Source organism: Oryctolagus cuniculus, chromosome 14 (assembly GCF_964237555.1).
Source record: "Oryctolagus cuniculus chromosome 14, mOryCun1.1, whole genome shotgun sequence".
NCBI lineage: Eukaryota > Metazoa > Chordata > Mammalia > Lagomorpha > Leporidae > Oryctolagus > Oryctolagus cuniculus.
Genome location: NC_091445.1, coordinates 81,786,392 through 81,807,036, shown reverse-complemented (window position 1 = coordinate 81,807,036; position 20,645 = coordinate 81,786,392). Strand labels below are relative to the sequence as shown.

Sequence of the window (20,645 nt, the reverse complement as noted above, 5' to 3'; positions counted from 1 at the left end):
TGTGCTACTCAGTATTAGATCCATATCTGCCCCACTCACGGTTGAGTCCTGGAGTTCATAGACAACTTCATGGAGTCTCTTTCTGGAGTTCTTTCCTCTTTGTAATCTTGCTAAATATTTCCCAGTTCTCTGAGACTGCCACTTTTGGTCTTCTAGCCAGAAACTTCAAGTTCTAGGTAGCCTGTTCTACCACATACTGCCATGTTTTAGCCCATGGCTCAGAAGTGAGAAGACAGGTAAAAAGCACCCCTTTTGGCATCAGAGCTCTGGTGAACAGAGAAAATTGGCCTTGCATGCTTAATTGTTGCATTTAATATATTTTATGTTTGTCTTGAAATTTTTTTAGATCCTGTAATTTAAGTTTTTCTCCACTAGGTGTCCTCAGTTAAGTTTATTTTCAGTAACCATGAAAATTTGTTTCAGTGTCTATCTTTTTAACTTGATAAAATAAAATCTTCAAATAAATTAGGATAATGCTGCAGGTGATTTTTTTTGCATGTAACTGTTGCTACTGTTGATAGTTTTAAAATGTATGATCTTTAAATATCTGAATACCTTAGGATGTATGGTAGAAAATTTAAGCATTTCTGATAGTTTTTATACTTTATATAATCATAGTGAAATAAGGAATTTTCATACTAAATTACTTATTTTTAAGTTTTATATATTTTCCCCTCTTTTAAATTCCAAAGGGTTTTGGGACTGGAGTTAAACAAAGACAGAGATGTTGAAAGAATCCATGGCAGTGGAGTTAACACCCTTGACATTGAACCTGTTGAAGGACGATAGTAAGTTTATTGTTAATTGTTTTTCTTCCTAAATGAGATGCTTTAAAACTTTGCCTTTTAAGATTAATTCTAAGTTTCATGGCCGGTGCTGCGGCTCCTTAGGCTAATTCTCCGCCTGCGGCGGTGGCACACCGGGTTCTAGTCCCGGTTGGGGCACTGGATTCTGTCCCGGTTGCCCCTCTTTCAGGCCAGCTCTCTGCTGTGGCCCAGGAGTGCAGTGAAGGATGGCCCAAGTGCTTGGGCCCTGCACCCCATGGGAGACCAGGAGAAGCACCTGTCTCCTGGCTTCGGATCAGCGCAGTGCGCCGGCTGCAGCGGCCATTGGAGGGTGAACCAACGGAAAAGGAAGACCTTTCTCTCTGTCTGTCTCTCTCACTGTCCACTCTGCCTGTCAAATAAATAAATAAATAAATAAAAAAGATTAATTATAAGTTTCATAAACATTAGCAGAAAATTAAATTATAGCATTTTAAAGTTGGCATTATTTATTTCAAATAAACACAGAACAAACATGTAACTTTCAAAATGTTGCCAAATACACATTTCCAAACTACTTTAGTATAAATATATACATTATTAAATTAACAAACTTTGAACTTCTTTTGAATGTACAGAGCTTTGATTCCTTATGGCTTACCACTTACCAACTTTTTGATCTTGACCAATTTTCCCACTCCAAATCTCAGTTCAGTTGCTTTAGCTGTACAATGGAAATAGTAACACCTACCTAACCAGTTTATTGTGAGGGTTAATTTTTGATAGTATGTATAATCAAAAGCATTATCCCATACATTTACTTCTTTCCATATAGCTACATAGAGTAGCTGACATGCTTTGCATTATGCCTATTTGAACATATTATTACCTATTCACAACTTGTCATGACACCCTTTTTACTCTTACAAGAGAGAAAATTGAAAACCTTTCACGTAGTCGTTAACTAGACTGTGTGCAAAAATAATTAAAGTTGGTCATGTAATGATGTTTTTAGTACTTGTCTTAATATTTTTATTCTATAATGAAATTTCATTATTTACATAAATTTGATAGACTTCTACTTTTTACACCCAGCATCTGCCATTGTCTCAACTATTAGTATATGAGAAGTATGAGAAACATGTTCAAGGAACAGAATTCTTGCTGTAGCATGTGATTGAACCTAAAATATAACCAGTTATGATTTTTTTTGTGCCTGATTTTCCATGCTTAACATAGCACTTCTTATTCAAAGACTGACATTCACGCTAAATATATATGAAGATGTAAGCACCAAGGGAAAGCTGGTTTCTTTTGGCCTCGAGTACTGGAGCCACTCCAGCCAGCCATTTGAGGTAGTGACCGGTTGCATGATGTGTGAAGTATATAAAGCCAGCAGGCTACCAATTGGCAGGGTCATTGGGAATTAGAGATTATATGTGTATTAAGTAAGTTTGAGAAATTCAGGCTGAGGAGACTGTATAGAGCATATAAAGAAAGTCTAAAAACCCCGGTACAGTTTTCCCCTTTGTTGCATGGTAAAAATCTACAGCTTTAATTCATTGTTGGCTGTGTCCTATAGTTTGCACTAAATCCTTTTGGTTAGCAAAGAGAGATATAAAAAAGAAAGCTTATATTTGATAAAAAAAAATTAAGTAATGATATTATTTTTCTTAAGAAAATTGATGTATTGAATATATATATATATATTTTTTTTTTTTTTCAAAATACTTGTTACTCTTTACTGTCTACCAAGAGTACTCTGGCAATATCATTGAAACCAGAACAGAAAGTAGAATATGCAAGGCTGGTAAAGAAATATTTGTTTCTCAAGTTGGGAGTTATTTTAAGAAAGCTATCCAAAAATTACATTTTGACAGGTTTAATTGAAGGAGGTATATTACATATCTCTCTGTGAAGCTTGAATTTTTTTCTTCTGAATTAATTCATCTTTAATACCAAGTTTTCTTTATCTTTATAAATACATAAAGCCATATATTTTAATGTGTCCATTTTGTTAGCAGAATATTAACCTCTTGGTTAAATATCAGTGTCATCAAATATTTGAATAGAAAGTAATTTAAATAAGCGTTTGATTTTTTTTTTTTTTATCCAATTCATGGAATCAAAGGAAAGCTTTTGGTAGCCATTCTAACAAAGGCCAGACAACTACATTATTGTAAATGCCATTAAATTCAGTTAAAAAGCAGTTGTTTTATACTAATAATACACCTACAGTGTCATGGCTTACAAAAACACAGTATTTCACAAAGTTAATATTCAAGCAGAAATGTTTTAGCAATTTGTTGTGGTTCACATGCAACCTACAACTGTGTCCAAACATTTTGTCGATCAAAATAAAAGTTGTAGTTAAAATTTCTCTATAGTTAGAATGGTAGAACCACAAAATTTTTGTAGTAAAGCTAATGTTGAATTTTTTTTAAAGTAACAGTGATATTATTTGCTATCTTTGTTGCCTGTAATCAATCAGATTTTTTAAAATTATGTTTATTTTTAGTTTAAAGGCAGAGAGACAGATCTTCCATCTGTGGGTTCACTCCTCAAATGTCGACAACAGCCAGGCCTAAACCAGTCTGAAACCAGGAGCCCAGAGCCCAGTCTAGGTTTCCCATGTAGGTGACAGTAACTCAACATCCTTGAGCCATCACCTGCTGCCTACCCAGGTGTTTTTTAGTAGGAAGCGGGGCTGACACTAGAACCTAGGCACTCTGATAATAAGTGTAGGTATCCCAAGCAGCATCTTGATCACTGCGCCAAACACCCTCCAATGAATCAAATTTTAGAATTCTTTGAGCCTTTGAAAAACCAGTTTTAAGTTAAGCTAATTGCCCTGCAAATTATATTGAATTTTTCTTAAAACCTGTCTATAGATCAGTACATGCTGCTAGTTCATGAACTGTTGGTCAGTGATTTACAACAAGGTAAGGAGCCTGTGCAAGAATGTAAATCTACTATATCACTATGCACACAGTTAAAGGAGCTAAGATTGTTTTTGTGGCAAGATTTTCTCAGTGAAGAAGATGTGTTCATTTTCCACATAGGTTTTTTTTGTCAGAGAGAAGAACATTACAAACTATTGTTCTATGTTTAATTATATTTTGTTGAAAATCTTTTCTTATATTCAGTGATGAATTGCCAAAAACTTCAGTTTGGGGGCCACTCCAGAATGATGACAATGACAATATAGTTAAAATTGCTCACATTCCTCTTTGAAATAAATAAAAAACTAAAGATGGCAAAATCAAAAACCAGTATATAGGGACCGGCGTTGTGGCCTAGTAGGTTAAGCCTCCACCTGTGGCGCTGCATCCCATGTGGGCACCAGTTCATGCCCCTGGTACTCCTCTTCCCATCCAGATCTCTGCTATGGCCTGGGAAAGCAGTAAAAGATGGCTCAAGCACATGGGCCCCTGCACATGCATGGGCTACCTGGAAGAAGCTCCTGGCTCCTGGCATCGGATTGGCTCAGATCTGGCCATTGTGGCCATTTGGGGAGTGAGCAAGCACATGAAAGCCCTTTCTCTCTGTCTTCCTCTCTCTCTCTGTAACTCTTACCTCTCAAATAAATAAAATTTTTAAAAAAATCTTAAAGAAACAACTAAAGTACATAACATCGCCAGGTCATGAAGTATCCCCAAAAACCACAAAATATGGATGAGAACAAGCAATGGGTAGCTACAAGATCTGTGTGATATTAGTATTTATTACAGGGGAGGTAGTGACAAGACAATGAGGCATTTAGTACACCTGGTAAGTACAAAATAATTAACAAACTATTTGAAGGCTTAGCAAGCCAGTTTGACTAGAGCAGCTCACACTGGGTGAGCATGGCATACTTCAGTTGCAGGTAAGTTCAAGGAGTCCACAGTAGGGCCAGGAGCTGAAGCAGTCTGGGTCTTATAATCTCCAAAGAGGTAGCCAGTCACAGCTTCCTATCAGGGCAGTACTCTACACTTAGGAGACACTTCATGGAACAGAGCCCAGGTGGAACAGTACAGGGATAATAGAAACAAAGGGAAACAATGACCCAGATGAAAATTTAGGAGGTGAGGAAAGCAAGGAAATCTGATAGTAATTTGCCATATTTTGAGCTTCTTACAAAAAAAAATTTTTTTAAAAAAGAGAAGGGAATATTCTAAAGAATTCAAAGATGTGAACACCATACCAAACCAACCCCATATCCTAGAAGTTTAGGAAAATTAATTTTACATAAAAATGACTGAAAGAATGGGAATAAGATCAAAACCAACACAAAATTAACACAAAACAAAGAATAAAAAGTAGTGGTTAGCATTGTGGTGTAGCTGCCATCCCTGACAGCAGTGTCCTCTATGGGTGCCAGCTCATGTACCAGCCACTCCACTGCTGATCCAGCTCCCTGCTAATGGCCTGAGGAAAAGCAGCAGAAGATGGTCCAAGTATCTGGGCCCCGACACTCACATGAGAGACTCAGAAGAAACTCTTGGCTCCTGGCTTCATACTGTCCCATCCCGAGAGAGTGAACCAGCAAATGAAAGGTCTCTCTGCTTCTCTCTCTGTAACTCGTTGAAATAAATAAATAAATAAATCTTAGGAAAAAAAAAAGGAAAAAATGCCACCTTAGCAATGAAGTTATGCCAAAAACATATATCCATAAAGCAGATAAGAACTCTAAAAATGTTGCAAAACTAGGCAAAGTCATTTAAAAAGAAACTATATAAAAGAATTATATAAATTGTAACGAGAAAAACTCAGAAATAAGATGATCAAACTTAAGGGAAGCATTTTAAAATATTTTATAAATAAAGTGTAGGGCATAGAGTTGCAAAACAGATTTTTTATAGGTTAATGAATAACTCACTGAAAGAAATCCCATTTACAATAGCTACACATGCAAAAAAACCAAATATTTAGGAATAAATTTAAGAAGTAAAAGTTATCTACCATGAAAATTGTAAAACATAGATGAAAAAAGTCATCATGGTTACAAAAAAATGAAAAACTTGTGTATGGGAGGAATTAATGTTGTTAAAATGAATGTTTATAGTATCTAAGGCCGGCGCCGCGGCTCACTAGGCTAATCCTCCGCCTTGCGGCGCTGGCACACCGGGTTCTAGTCCCGGTCGGGGCGCCGGATTCTGTCCCGGTTGCTCCTCTTCCAGGCCAGCTCTCTGCTGTGGCCAGGGAAGTGCAGTGGAGGATGGCCCAAGTGCTTGGGCCCTGCACCCCATGGGAGACCAGGATAAGCACCTGTCTCCTGGCTTTGGATCAGCGCGGTGCGCCAGCCGCAGCGTGCCAGCAGCGGCGGCCATTGGAGGGTGAACCAACGGCAAAGGAAAACCTTTCTCTCTGTCTCTCTCTCTCACTGTCCACTCTGCCTGTCCAAAAAAAAAAAAAATGTTTATAGTATCTAAAGCAATCTACTGATTCCGTGCAACCCCTATCAAAATACCAGTGACATTCTCTACAGAATTAGAAAAACCAGTCCTAATATTCATATATACTCACAAAAGACCCAGAATAGCCGAAGTGATTCTGAGAAAACAGATAAAACTGGAGGCATCACACTACTTGATTTTAAGCATACTAAAAAAGCAATCATAATTAAAACAGCATGGTACTTGCATAAAAACTGACACATTGATCAGTGGAACAGAATAGAGAGCCCAGAAATTAATCCATTTATGTGAAACCAACTGATTTTTGGCAAAAGCACACAATCCATACACTGGGGAAAGGATGGTCTCTTCAATGAATAATGCTCGCCAAGCTGGACAGATAGACGCAGAGTAAGGAAATTAGGTCCCTACTTCTCTCTGTGTGTACAAAAATCAACTTAAGATGGATCAAGGGCTTAAATTTAAGACCTGGGACTATGAAATTACTGGAAGAAAATGTAGGGGAAACACTTCAAGACATTGATGTAGCTGATAACTTCTTGGATAAGATCTTGAAAACAAAGGCAACAAAATGAGACTGTATCAAACTCAGAAGCTTCTGTACAGTAAAAGAGTCAGTACTGTGAAGAAATCTGACAGCACGGGAGAAAGCATTTGCAAGTTACTCATAAGACAAAGGATTAATATCTAGAATATATCAGCAACTAAAAAACAATCAATGTGGTTAACAGATGGGCTAAGGATCTAAAAAGACACTTTTCAAAATACGAAATGCAAATGGCCAACAAATACTTTTAAAAATGCTCAATATCACTAACCCTTACAGAAATGCAAATCAAAACCACTGTGAGATACCACCTCACCCCTGTATCCAAAAGACAGAGAGCAACACATGTTGAGCTCTTATTTTCTGGAGCATTAGGCTTTTAACTATAATGTAAAATATATGTTGCCATATATGTTGCCAAAAATAAAGTTTAAAAAGTCTAGGGCATAAGGAACACACGCAAATACATATAAGAGGTAGTAGCTTAGAAACAGTAGGTAGAAAGGAGGAAAATTGGGGCCAGTGCTGTGGCATAGTGGATGAGGCCGCAGTCTGCAGTGCTGGCATCCCATATGGGCACCGGTTCATGTCACGGCTGCTCCACCTCTGATCTGTCTCTCTGCTATGGCCTGGGAAAGCAGTGGAGGATGGCCCAAGTCCTTGGGCCCCTGCACCCACGTGGGAGACCGGAGGAGTCTCCGGGCTCCTGGCTTTGGTTCGGCACAGCTCCAGCCATTGTGGCCAGTTGGGGAGTGTACCATTGGATGGAAGACCCCCTTTCTCTCTCTCACTCTCGCTTTCTGTTTGTCCTCTCTCTGTGTAGCTCTGACTTGCAAATAAATAAATAAAAAACCTTTTTTTTTTTTTTAAAAGGAAAATTTTAAAGATTAAAAAAAAAAATGGGTCAGCGCCGTGGCTCAATAGGCTAATCCTCCGCCTTGCGGCGCGGGCACACCGGGTTCTAGTCCCAGTCGGGGCACCGGATTCTGTCCCGGTTGCTCCTCTTCCAGGCCAGCTCTCTGCTGTGGCCCGGGAGTGCAGTGGAGGATGGCCCAAGTGCTTGGGTCCTGCACCCCATGGGAGACCAGGAGAAGCACCTGACTCCTGGCTTCGGATCAGCACAGTGCGCCGGCCACAGCGGCCATTGGAGGGTGAACCAACGGCAAAGGAAGATCTTTCTCTCTGTCTCTCTTTCTCACTGTCCACTCTGCCTGTCAAAAAAAAAAAAAAAAAAAAAAAAAAAAAAAGATTTAAAAACAATGAAGGGAAGAATAGGATTTAGGAGGTATAAAAAGAAGGTCGAGCATGCATATGGTAGGAGTACCTGTGGAAGACTTCCAAAGCAAGAAGCCAAGAGCAAAATAGTATTAGATCCACAATTTGAGACACCTTTCCTAAACAAGATCTGAAATGAAAAACTTACGTTCTTACCAGACTTTTTTTTTTTCTATTTATTTATTTTACAAGTAGAGTTATAGACAGAGACAGAGAGAGAGAGAGAGAAAGGTCTTCCTTCTGTTGGTTCACTCCCCAGATGGCCGCTATAGCCGGCGCTGTGCCAATCCGAAGCCAGGAGCCAGGTGCTTCTTCCTGGTCTCCCATGTGGATGCAGGGGCCCAAGTACTTGGGCCATCCTCCACTGCCCTCCCGGGCCATAACAGAGAGCTGGACTGGAAGAGGGGTGGCTGGGACTAGAACCTGACCCCATATGGATGCCAGCACCACAGGCAGAGGATTAACCTAGTGAGCAACGGCGCCGGCCCCAGTTACCAGACTTTGACTTTGGATTTTATGCCTGAAGTTTCTTATCTAAGATGCTAAAGGAAGCAAGGATTTTATATCCAGCAAACTGATTTTCAAATACAAAAAGACGAATTGTCAGTAACTTACAAGAATTCAGAGCATGTTGTTCTCATAATCTCTCCTTTAGGAATCTACTAGAAAGTGAAATAAGAACAAGGACAACTCAAAGGACAGCAACTTAAGGACTGATGATAAACAATGAAGTTTATATATTGATATATGCTTGTAGACCTAAGTATGGGTCTAGTTGCCACTGTTTCATCACAGTAAAGAGATCAGTGACAGAAATTATTTTAGATTACAGCACATGAATTCAGTTATCAAAGTCTAGGCTGGTAATTGCAAAACAAATGGTTTGGTTTCTGCAACAGATTGTGAGGGGAGCAAAATTAGGATGGAAAGAAGGGAAGAAAAGGAGAGGAGGCCTTTAGATTAAAGATTTGAAAACTTAAAAAGCAAAGCTAGTATTCATTGTTACACTCTTGGGTGATGAATTATGAACCACCCAGAAAAAGAATGGCAGTAAGTAGTATAAAATGCTTAATAATGAGTTGTTCTCAGAAGACAGGAGTTGTGATTGAAAGAGATCCTATTTTTTTTATAAAGATTTATTTTATTTATTTGAAAGGCAAAGTTACAGTGAGAGGTAGAGCCAGAAAGAGAGAGTTCTTCCATCTGGTGTTTTACTACCCAAATGACCACAATGGCCACAGCTGAGCTGATCCAAAGCCAGGAGCCAAGAGCATCTTCCGGGTCTCCCACACAGGTGCAGGGACCCAAGGACTTGGGCCACCTTCTGCTACTTTCCCAGGCCGTAGCATAGAGCTGGATCGGAAGTGGAGCAGCTGGGACTTGAACCAGCACCCATATGGGATGCCGGCGCTGCAGGCTGGGGCTTTAACCCACTGCTCCACAGCGCCAACCCCGAGAACCTATTGTTTTAACCTTTGTGAAGAGTCTTGATGTTGTTCCTGTTTTTAGTTGGATAAGCTTATATAATAATGAAATAAATTAGAAAATCAGAATGTTATAATGGAATAAAGTTAAAAAACTTGTAACTAATATTCTATAAATTTTTAAAATTAAATAATGTACTCTAAATGTAGGTAAAATGATAGAAAATGAGAATATTTCATATGAAATATGTACACTTTTTCAGTAAGATAAACGATAATCAAAAACATCCTCCATTGTATAGAATGTCCGCCTCATAACCTAATGTTTCTAAATTTAAAATACAGATTTCAGGGGAGTCAGTTAAAGGTGGCAACAACTCTAAATATAATTTCAGACAGTTATATGGGGGGGGGGACTAATAAAAGCATACTGAAAAGCAGATTAGTTAAAAAAAATAAAAGTAGCATAGTTTTAAAGACATGGATAAGAAATGGATTGGGTCCAGCACTAAGGCATAGTGGACAAAGCTGCCACCTGTCCAGCCAGCATCTCATATGAGCATCAGTTCAAGTCCCAACTCCTCCATTTCCAATCCAGCTCCCTGCTAATGGACCTGGGAAAGCAGCAGAAGATGGCCCTGGTGCTTGGGCCCCTGCTACCCTATCAGAGACCTGGAAGAAGCTTCTGGCTCCTGGCTTCAGCCTGGCCTCGACCTAGCTGTTTAGACCATTTGGAGAGTGAATCAACAGGTGGAAGATTCTATCTCTCTCTCTCTCTTTTACTCTGCATTTCAAATAAATCTTTTTAAAAAATGGATTGAAGTACATAAAGTTCCAAGAATTAAGTTATTTTCACTTAGGTTCTATTTATATTAAGGTTTTTGCTTTAGTATATATGCTTATATATTGCTTTCTTTTTAAAAAATTGCTGTACGTGCCGGCGCCGCGGCTCAATAGGCAAATCCTCCACCTAGCAGCGCCAGCACACCGGGTTCTAGTCCCGGTCGGGGCGCCGGATTCTGTCCCCGTTGCTCCTCTTCCAGGCCAGCTCTCTGCTGTGGCCAGGGAAGTGCAGTGGAGGATGACCCAAGTGCTTGGGCCCTGCACCCCATGGGAGACCAGGATAAGCACCTGGCTCCTGGCTTCGGATCAGCGTGAGGCGCCGGCCACAGCGCGCTGGCCACGGCGGCCATTGGAGAGTGAACCAACGGCAAAGGAAGACCTTTCTCTCTCTGTGTGTGTCTCTCTCTCTCACTGTCCACTCTGCCTGTCCAAAAAAAAAAAAAAAAAAAATTGCTGTACAAAGTTTCTTGAGTAATTTTGGTTCCACAAAATAATAGGCCATTTTGAGAGTAGGTAAGTAATTATTTCCAAAAAATTAGATTGTTTTCTCTCGTAGCCTGTCAACTCAAGGAAGTAAGACTGAGTGATCTAGCCCCTGTTAATCCTCGTCTCACCGCTCTACTTTTCATACTGCTCCAACAGCACATCCCTCTTCAGTTCCTACAGTGAGCCTGATCTGTTACTTTTTTTTTTTTTAAGATTTATTTATTTATTTGAAAGTCAGAGTTACACAGAGAGGAGAGGTAGAGAGAGAGAGAGATCTTCCATCCGATGGTTCACTCCCCAATTGGCTGCAACGGCCGGAGCTGCGCCAATCCAAAGCCAGGAGCCAGGAACTTCTTCTGGGTCTCCCATGTGGGTGCAGGGGCCCAAGGACTTGGGCCATCCTCCACTGCTTTTCCAGGCCAAAGCAGAGAGCTGGATCAGAAGTGAAGCAGCCAGGACACAAACTGGTGCCCATATGGGATGCTGGCACTTCAGGCCAAGGCATTAACCCACTGCCCCACAGCACCAGCCCTGTGGCCTGTTACTTTCGTACTTGTCTGGCTAACTGATTCTTTTTATTTTTTTATTTTTTTTTTGACAGGCAGAGTGGTGGACAGTGAGAGAGAGAGACAGAGAGAAAGGTCTTCCTTTGCTGCTGGTTCATTCTCCAATGGCCGCCGCGGCCGGCACGCTGCGGCCAGCGCACCGCGCTGATCCGATGACAGGAGCCAGGTGCTTCTCCTGGTCTCCCATGGGGTGCAGGGCCCAAGCATTTGGGTCATCCTCCACTGCACTTCCCTGGCCACAGCAGAGAGCTGGCCTGGAAGAGGGGCAACCGGGACAGAATCCGGCGCCCCGACCGGGACTAGAACCCGGTGTGCCGGCGCCGCAAGGCAGAGGATTAGCCTAGTGAGTCGCTGCGCTGGCCCTCTTTTTCAATACCAGCTTAAATATTACAATCAGATAAACTCCCCAAATCCCCAGACTAGAATAAAAATAGACTATTTTCATAGTGACTCCAATTATAGCTAACAGTTTTTATAATTATGTATACTACCTGTCTTCCCTACAATAGATTTTTTAAAATCCTAGAAGAAAAGAACCAAGCCTGTTTTGTTCACAATTGTAGTAGCAGAGTGCCAAACATATTGTAGGTGCTCAGTTGAAGTAAAATGCATTGAATGAATACTTTCATAATAGAAGGAAAGAAACATTTCTTTAATCCATATTTATGGCTAGATACTGTGAAAGGAACTTTGCACATTAACTTTGTGATTTAGTTGAAAGTGTCCCCCATTTTTACAGATGTTGAAAGCCTTACGTTAGTTTGGTTCCATTTTCATTTAGCAAAATTACAATTAGGACATTTAAAATAATTTTATGATATTTTACTTTCTTAAATATTAAAGTAATATCTTTTGCCATTTTAATGATAAATTAAAGAATATCTTTGCCATCCTATTGCTACCATCCTTTCTTTTTAGAATCATGAAAGTAAACTTTAAAATATTACAGATTAATTTTAGTATATTCATCCTTGTACAAATGGTAAGAAATTTTAGTTTATTGAAGTCTGTTAATGAGGATTAACTAAATACATTTGGGTGTTTGCAGATCAGTTTCCAAAAATACAGTCATAAAATGGACTAATGATAATGTGAATTTTGTTTTATTATTAGCATGTTATCAGGTGGATCAGATGGTGTGATTGTGCTTTATGACCTTGAGAACTCCAGCAGACAGCCTTTTTACACCTGTAAGGCGGTGTGTTCCATTGGCAGGTGTGTATTAAAAATGTAATTCATGAGTTTTTAAATAATCAAGTACTTTTTGCATCCAATACAAAACACGAAAGTAGCAGTCGTGAATGGTTCAAGGAGTTTGATGACAATCTACATGGCTATCCCTTAACACATTTTTCAAAGTAACTGAAAATTGTTTCCCAAAACAACTATTATCAATTTTCTAAAGAATTTTACTAAAACTCATTGGGTTACCTCCTTTCTATTATATACCTACATAGCACATTTCATTAATAAGTTTTTAATACCACTTTGTATAAAATTCATTTCTAAGTCTCTCAGCTAATTATTAACACAGGTTAGACTTTCAACTGATGTTAATGGAAGAAAAAGATCACAAGCTAGATATAATAAATGTACTGACAATCCCTCACCATAGACACACACACACACACGTTTCAGCAACTTACTCAGCGATCTCTAACATTAGAACATAGCCCTGTGTACTGTGACTTCTCAGACTATTCCTAACTGGCTGACCAATCTTATAAGAACTACTTCAGTCTCTAAAAAACTGTTTCATGACTTTGTTGTAATTTGTTATAAGCCAATTCTTCATTGTTACTTGTTTCTGAGCTGCTATTAGGTATGTGAAATAACAGAATAAGTACTAAGAAAATGCTTGGTTTTCAAAATATATATATATATGTATATATAAATATATATGTATATTTAATTTTTTATTTGATGCTTGTTCACTTCCCAAAAGCTTAGAGTAACCAGGATTGGGCCAAGCTGAAGCCAGGAGCTGGGAACTCAATCCGGGTGGGTGGCAGGTACCTGAGCCCATACAGGATGCACATTAATAGGAAACTGGAGTCAGAAACAGAGTCAGGGGGCCAGTGTTGTGGCACAGAATATTAAGCCACTACCTGCAATACTAGCATCCCATACAGGCACCAGTTTGATTCCTTCAGATCCATCTTCCTACTCATGCACCTGGGAAAACAGCAGAAGATGACCCATGTACTTGGGCCCTTGCCACCTTCTGGGAGACCCAGGTGGAGTTCTGAACTCCTGGCTTTGGCCTGGTCCAGCCCCTGCCATTGTAGCCATCTGGGGAGTGAACCAATGGATAGAAGATCTCTTTTTCTCTATGTCTCTTTCTCTCTGTCACTCTGTCTTTCAAATAAGTAAAATATATCTTTAAAGAAAAAGAAAAGGAAGAAAGCGAGAAATGGAATCAGGACTCAAACCCAGGCACTCTGATACTGGATGCAGGTATCCCAAGCAGTGGCTTAACTGCTGTGCCAGATACCCACCCCACAAGATGATTTTAATGGGAAAAACTTCATAAAAATTAACATCAGTAACCACTCTATATTAAAACTGTTCCGAAAGCACTAGAATAGATGCTTAAGTTCATGGAATGTTTGTGAGAAGACATGATTGTTTATAGGCTCTGGCTGTGGAATTTGGAATGCCCCTGAGCTGCAGATTTTGTTTTAGAGATCACAATATTTTTGCCCTGTCATTCTCATAAGGTTTCTTTGAGAATTAAATGAAATACTTTTTAAAAGTGTGTTGAATAAAAACATTTTTTAAAGATTTTTTGTTTATTTATTTGACAGAGTTACAGACAGTGAGAGAGAGAGAGAGAGAGAGAGAGAGAGAGAAAGGCCTTCCTTCTGTTGGTTCACTCCCCAAATGGCCGCAAAGGCCGGAGCTACACTAATCAGGAGCTGGGTGCCGCCTCCTGGTCTCCCATGCAGGCATAGGGGCCCAAGCATTTGGCCCATCCTCTGCTGCCTTCCCAAGCCACAGCAGAGAGCTGGACTGGAAGAGGAGCAACTGGGACTAGAACTCAGCACCCATATAGGATGCTGGCACTGCAGGCGGAGGATTAACCTAGTGTGCCACAGCATCGGCCCCTGAATAAAACTATTATATAAAAGCAATATAGTTATAGGAAACCAGTACAAGGTATCACCTCAAACACTTTGGAACTTTTACTTTTTTTTTTTTTTTTTTTTTTTTTTTTTTGACAGGCAGAGTGGACAGTGAGAGAGAGACAGAGAGAAAGGTCTTCCTTTTCCCTTGGTTCACCCCCCCAATGGCCGCCGCGGCCGGTGCGCTGTGGCCAGCGCACCGCGCTAATCCGAAGCCAGGAGCCAGGTGTTCTCCTGGTCTCCCATGGGGTGCAGGGCCCAAGCACTTGGGCCATCCTCCACTGCACTCCCGGGCCACAGCAAGCAGAGAGCTGTACTGGAAGAGGAGCAACCGGGACAGAATCCGGCGCCCCGACCGGGACTAGAACCCGGGATGCCGGCGTCACAGGGGAGGATTAGCCTAGTGAGCCGCGGCGCCAGCCTGGAACTTGCTTTTGAAAAGGCTTATTAGGCCATTTATACTCTTTTCCTACCCTCACCAAAACAAAGAAGCAAAATTAAATTCTAAAGTATAAGATGGTTACATTAAATAATTCACTAATCTTATATTTTAAAGACTTTTTTTTAATTTGAAAGACAGAGCTATAGGTAAAGATGGAGGGGAGAGAGAGAGAGATATATCTTCCAATTGCTGTTTCACTCCCCTGCTGCCTGCAACAGCCAGGCCAACGCCAAGAGCCAAGAGCTTCTTCTGGGGCACCCATGTGAGTATATGAACCCAAGCACTTGGGCCATCTTCTGCTGCTTTCCCAGGCACATTAGCAGGGAGCTGGATCACAATTGGAGCAGCCGAGTCTCAACAGGTGCCCATGTGGAATGCCAGCCTTGCAGGCGGAGGCTTAACCTACTGCACCACAACACCCACCCCACTCATTTTTATCTTATTTCATCCTAGCTAACATTTCAACATTAAGTTTAATTGCTTTATAGCCAAACAATATTTTCATATATTCTGATTGTTACGTAATGATTTTGTTTCATGCTTTTTTGGTGTGTAACATAAGTAAATGCTTAGTGTGTCACTCTTGTCTGTACAATTGTATTCAAACTTTTTAAAAAAAAGTGTGACTGTATTTACACATGAGCATATAGTGGTCATCTTTACAAAATGATTAAAATAGCATTTTTACTTCAGAAGAATTTATAATTTAATTTTTAAAATAATTTCAAGAGACTTATTAAGTTAATGTAGCTTAGACTATTTTCTGACACTTATTATTGGTGCACTTAATGTGTTTGTTCTTGAGCACTAACAAGATTCCATTCTTCTACCAACATTCTTATTAAATGTGAATGAGGCAACCAGCACTGTGGCGTAGTGGGTAAAGCTGCCACCTGTGGTATCAGTATCCCATATCGGTGCTGGTTTGAGTCCTGGCTGCTCCACTTCTGATCCAGTTACCTGCCAATGCACCTGGGAAAGCAGCAGAAGATGGCCCAAGTGTTTGGGCTCCTTCACCCATGTGGGAGACCTGGAAAAAGCTCCTGGCTCCTGACTTCAGACTGCCACCTCCAGCCATTGTGGCCATTTGGGGAGTGAATCAGTGGATAGAAATTCACTCTCTCTGTCTCTCCCTGTCTCACTGTTACTCTGCCTTTCAGATAAAAAAATACATGTGAATGAGAATAAATAACCATACATAGTAAGATAATATCTTTATTTATTTGAAAAACATAGAGGCAAACATATGGAGGTCTTTCATCTGCTGGTTCACACCCAGAATGCCCATAACAGCCCCGGCTGGGCCAGGCCAAAGCCAGGAGGCTGGAACGCAGACTGCGTATCACAAGTAGATAACAGGGACCCAACTGCTTGAGTCGTGTTCTGCCGCCTCCCAGGTTGTATATTATCAGGAAGCTGGAATTGGAAGCAGAGCTGAGACCTAACCTCAGGTACTCAGATATGGGGTGCCAGTGTCCCACGTAGCACCTTTACCACCATGCCAAACATCTTCTCCATGTTTTAAATATAAATGAGTTTTTATTTGTGATCTCTACATTAATGATTTATTTAAAACTAATATCGGGGGGAAAATCTGTAGAAACCAAGAGTCTTAGGAGCAAATCGAAAGTAATTGTAGAATTTTTTTTTTTTTTTTTTTTTTTTTGACAGGCAGAGTGGATAGTGAGAGAGAGACAGAGAGAAAGGTCTTCCCTTTGCTGTTGGTTCACCCTCCAATGGCCACCATGGCTGGCGCGCTGCGGCTGGCGCACCGCGCTGATCCGAAGGCAGGAGACAGGTGCTTCTCCTGGTCTCCCATGGGGTGCAGGGCCCAAGCACTTGGGCCATCCTCCACTGCCTTCCCGGGCCACAGCAGAGAGCTGGCCTGGAAGAGGGGCAACCGGGACAGAATCCGGCGCCCCGACCGGGACAAGAACCCGGTGTGCCGGCACTGCTAGGTGGAGGATTAGCCTATTGAGCTGCGGCGCCGGCCGATTGTAGAAATTTATTGGGAGGATATTTAGTATCTCACATAAGGTGGGAGATGGCAGAATCAAATTTAGAAAATGAGTAAAAAGTAAAAGAAACTAAGATAGAGAACACAGATCTCATCCCAAGAACAATTTGGTTTGGGTGCTGTCACATGTCACCAACAAAGACTAACTCTACAAATATAGATAATGAGTAACTCTCTATGAGATTTGTGTTCCTACCTCAAGATTTAGATTCTCAAGTAGATCTGATGAAGCCTAGTACACATAACCTTGCCCGCATGTATCCATTATACAGTCGAAGAGGCGATCATCCTTTCCCACAGATGATCAGGAGTGTGTTTATTACCACCTCCATTTCCAGGTCAAGATAATGCTATATAAAGTAAGGAAAATAGTTTAAATATGTATATGATGGAGAAAAAAAGGAAATATGATAGGCACTATAGTCCTTGTATTTTTACAACTATCTCAAAGCCAGAGCTGGTATTTCAGACTTTCCTTCTGGGCATTGTGGCACATTGGGTTACGTCATCACTTAGGGTACTGCCATCCCATATCAGAGTGCAAGTTCAAATCCTGGCTGTTCCACTTCCAATATAGCTCCATGCTAAAGCACCTGGGAAAGCAGCATATGAAGGCCCAAAGGCTTCGGCAGGCTCCTGGCAGTTGGTGAATAAACCATTAGATGGACGATCTCTGTCTCTCCCTCTCTGTCACCCTGCCTTTCAAATAAATAAAATAAATCTTAAAAAAATTATTTTTTTCTTCTTCCTGTTCTCATTCCTTCGAGTAACACTGTAAATATACAGCGTGGTCCTTTACCTAGTATTGTGATTTGGAGTCATCTTCACTCTTAGGAATCAGACCCATTTTTGTTATGTCTGCGTAAATTTGCAGTAGTTTTCTGTTTATTTCATTATAGTGAATTTCTAATGTATATAAAAGCAGAGAGTAGTATAATAAACTGTTTACCCATCACCCAGCTTCAACACCTATCGTTAAGTAATCTTGCTTCATCTTTACCCTCCATTCACCCATCTTTAGGATTATTTCTAAGCAAATCCCAGATAACATATTTTATCCAAGATTATTTGTATATATTTAAAAGAGACTTTTTATAAGCATAACCACACTACCATTAACATCACATGTGAAATAATTTACTAATAGTAAGTATACTATTAGTGTTCAGATTGCCTACCATTGTTTCATAAATGTCTCTTTTTTTTTTTTTTTTTTTTTTTTTTACAATTTATTTATTTTAAAGGAAGAGTTACACAGAGAGGAGAGACAGAGGTATCTTCCATCTGCTGGTTCATTCTTCATATGGCCACAACAGCCTGGCTAGGAACCAGGAACTTCTCCTGGTCTCCCACATGGGTGCAGGGCCTCCACTGGTTTCCCAGGTGAGTTAGTGGGGAGCTGAATCAGAAATGGTGCAGAGGCCGGTGCTGTGGCATAGCGAGTAAAGCCACTGCCTGTAGTGCCAGCATGCCAGGATGGGCGCTGGTTCCAATCTTGGCTACTCCACTTCTGATCCAGCTCTCTGCTGTGGCCTGGGAAAACAATAGAAGATGGCCCAAGTCCTTGGGCCCCTGCACCCACATGGGAGACCGGGAAGAAACTCCTGGCTCCTGGCTTCAGATTGGCATGGCTCTGGCCATTGTGGCCATCTGGGGAGTGAACCAGCGGATGGAAGACCTCTTTCTTTCTCTCTCTCTCTGCCTCTGCCTCTCTGTAACTCTGACTTTCAAATAAATAAATAAATCTTTAAAAAGAAAAAAGGATAAAATGGCTAGCAACCATGAAATGTCTAAATAAAAAAGAGTCACAAAGCAGAAATGGAGCAGCCAGGACTCAAAGTAGTGCCAATATGAGATGCTGGTGCTGCAGGCAGAAGCTTAACCTGCTATGCCACAACACTGGCCCCTCATAAATGTCTCTTAACGGCCAGTTTGTTTGAATTAAGGTTTAGGTAAGATTTGGTGTTGATCACTGTTTCAGAGCATATACTGCAACTTTTGAGACAGTACATTCTCCTTGTGAGGTGATGTATTATATGTAGTTTATGTTTAACTGAATCTGCAGTGGATCATGCTTCTAGGGGTGATTGGGAACATAAGACTAGTGAATGCCATGGGCATCCACACTGGAATTCTTTGGTCATAAAGTTATTGATGAGATGCTGTATCATATAGGGTACCATGAAGGAGTGAGGCATTTCAGCATTTCTAAGAATGGTAGTGCTGATAGCATGTACTTGGGAAAAACAAATCCAGAACCAAAATCTTTGTCTCTTCCAGTTAGGACAAGTCTCCAGCTCCAATTACAAGAAGTCCAATACAGATGACTACTCCCTCTAGGCTATCTATAGTACAGAAATAGGAAGTCTCCTTAATCAGAGGCAGGCCTTCAGGTCACTCCATGGAACCTGACTTAGAGATACCTAAACAGGTTCTCTCCGCTTCGGGACAGCCAGAACACAAGCATGTGATCTAGGAATAGCCATTCATATCCTGTCTGAGACTGCTGTTTGTTCTTAAGAGAGTTCCAGTTTTGATACTCAGTAAGTTATCTCTACATTCTGATTGCTGTTTTATAGAAACCATCCTGATGTTCACAAATACAGTGTGGAGACGGTACAGTGGTATCCTCACGATACTGGCATGTTCACATCAAGTTCGTTTGACAAAACTCTGAAAGTATGGGATACAAATACATTACAAGTAAGTGCATTTTAAAACCTTTCAAAATTTCTCTGTGGAGTAAAGGAGAATTTAACCCTGAACTATTATACTGTCATTTTTGCTAAGATGTCATATATATTAGATGTGAAAGCAGTGTAGTAGTTAAAGAGAGCTGGATGGCATGTGTGAATATCCTGGCTCTGCAGTTGACCAGTTGTATATCACTGGGAAATGTCCAAACTTCACTGTGTCTCAGTTTCCTCTGTAAGTGGAGATAATAAGTGTGCTTTATAGAATGATTGTGAGGATGAAGTGAACCAATGTATATGAAGTACCTAGAACAGAGCATATCATAAATGCTCAAAAAGTGTTTAGTATTTTTTCTTTTTTTTGAAGATTTATTTTTATTTATTTGAAAGAGTTACTGAGAGAGGTAGAGACAGAGAAAGAGAGAGGTAGAGACAGAGAAAGAGAGAGGTCTTCCATCACTACCCAAATGGCCACAACAGCTAGAGCTGAGCTGAACCAAAGCCAGGAGCAGGAGCTTCTTCCAGATCTCCCATGCGTGTGCAAAGGCCCAAGCACTTGGGTCATCTTCAGCTGCTTTCCCAGGTGCATTAGCAGGGAGCTGGATAGGAAGTGAAGCATCTGGGACTCGAACCAGCGTCCATATGGGATGCTGGCATTGCAGTCTGAGGCTTTAACCTGCTGTGCTACAGTGTCAGGCCCTAGTGTTGTTTTTTGTTGTTGCTTTGTTTTTTAAGATTTATTTATTTGAAAGGCAGAGTGCCAGGGAGAGGATGAGAAAAAGAAAACGATCTTCCTTCTGCTGCTTTCACTCCCCAGATGGCCACAACTGTCACGGCTGGGCCAGGCCACAGTCAAGAGCCTGGTATTCCATCCAGCTCTCCCATGTGGGTGCCAGGGCCCAAGCAGTTGGGTCATCTTCCACTGCTTTTCCCAGGCATGGTAGCAGGGAACTGGATAGGTAGCTGAGCCTAAGACTCAAACTGGTGTTATAATTTAGAATGTTGGGTGTCTTAACCTGCTGTGCTACAACACTACCTGCTCTCTTTAAGTGTTGTTAATCTTT

The 20,645-nt window shown here is 40.8% G+C and overlaps 1 protein-coding gene across 7 annotated transcripts in view; it reads left to right on the top strand.

Annotated features, from left to right (window-relative positions):
• The window catches only part of ERCC8 (ERCC excision repair 8, CSA ubiquitin ligase complex subunit), a 67,834-nt gene that overhangs the window by 4,658 nt on the left and 42,531 nt on the right, over window positions 1-20,645 (top strand). For 4 of the 7 annotated variants that reach the window (XM_070056738.1, XM_051853759.2, XM_070056737.1 and 1 more), the window contains exons 2-4: window positions 693-788; window positions 12,418-12,519; window positions 19,468-19,591. In XM_070056738.1, coding sequence (XP_069912839.1) covers window positions 19,570-19,591 — 22 coding nt within the window. In that variant the 5' untranslated portion in view covers window positions 693-788; window positions 12,418-12,519; window positions 19,468-19,569. The remainder of the gene's footprint in view (window positions 1-692; window positions 789-12,417; window positions 12,520-19,467; window positions 19,592-20,645) is intronic. The other 3 variants (XM_051853760.2, XM_070056739.1, XM_070056736.1) reach the window with 1 other exon arrangement.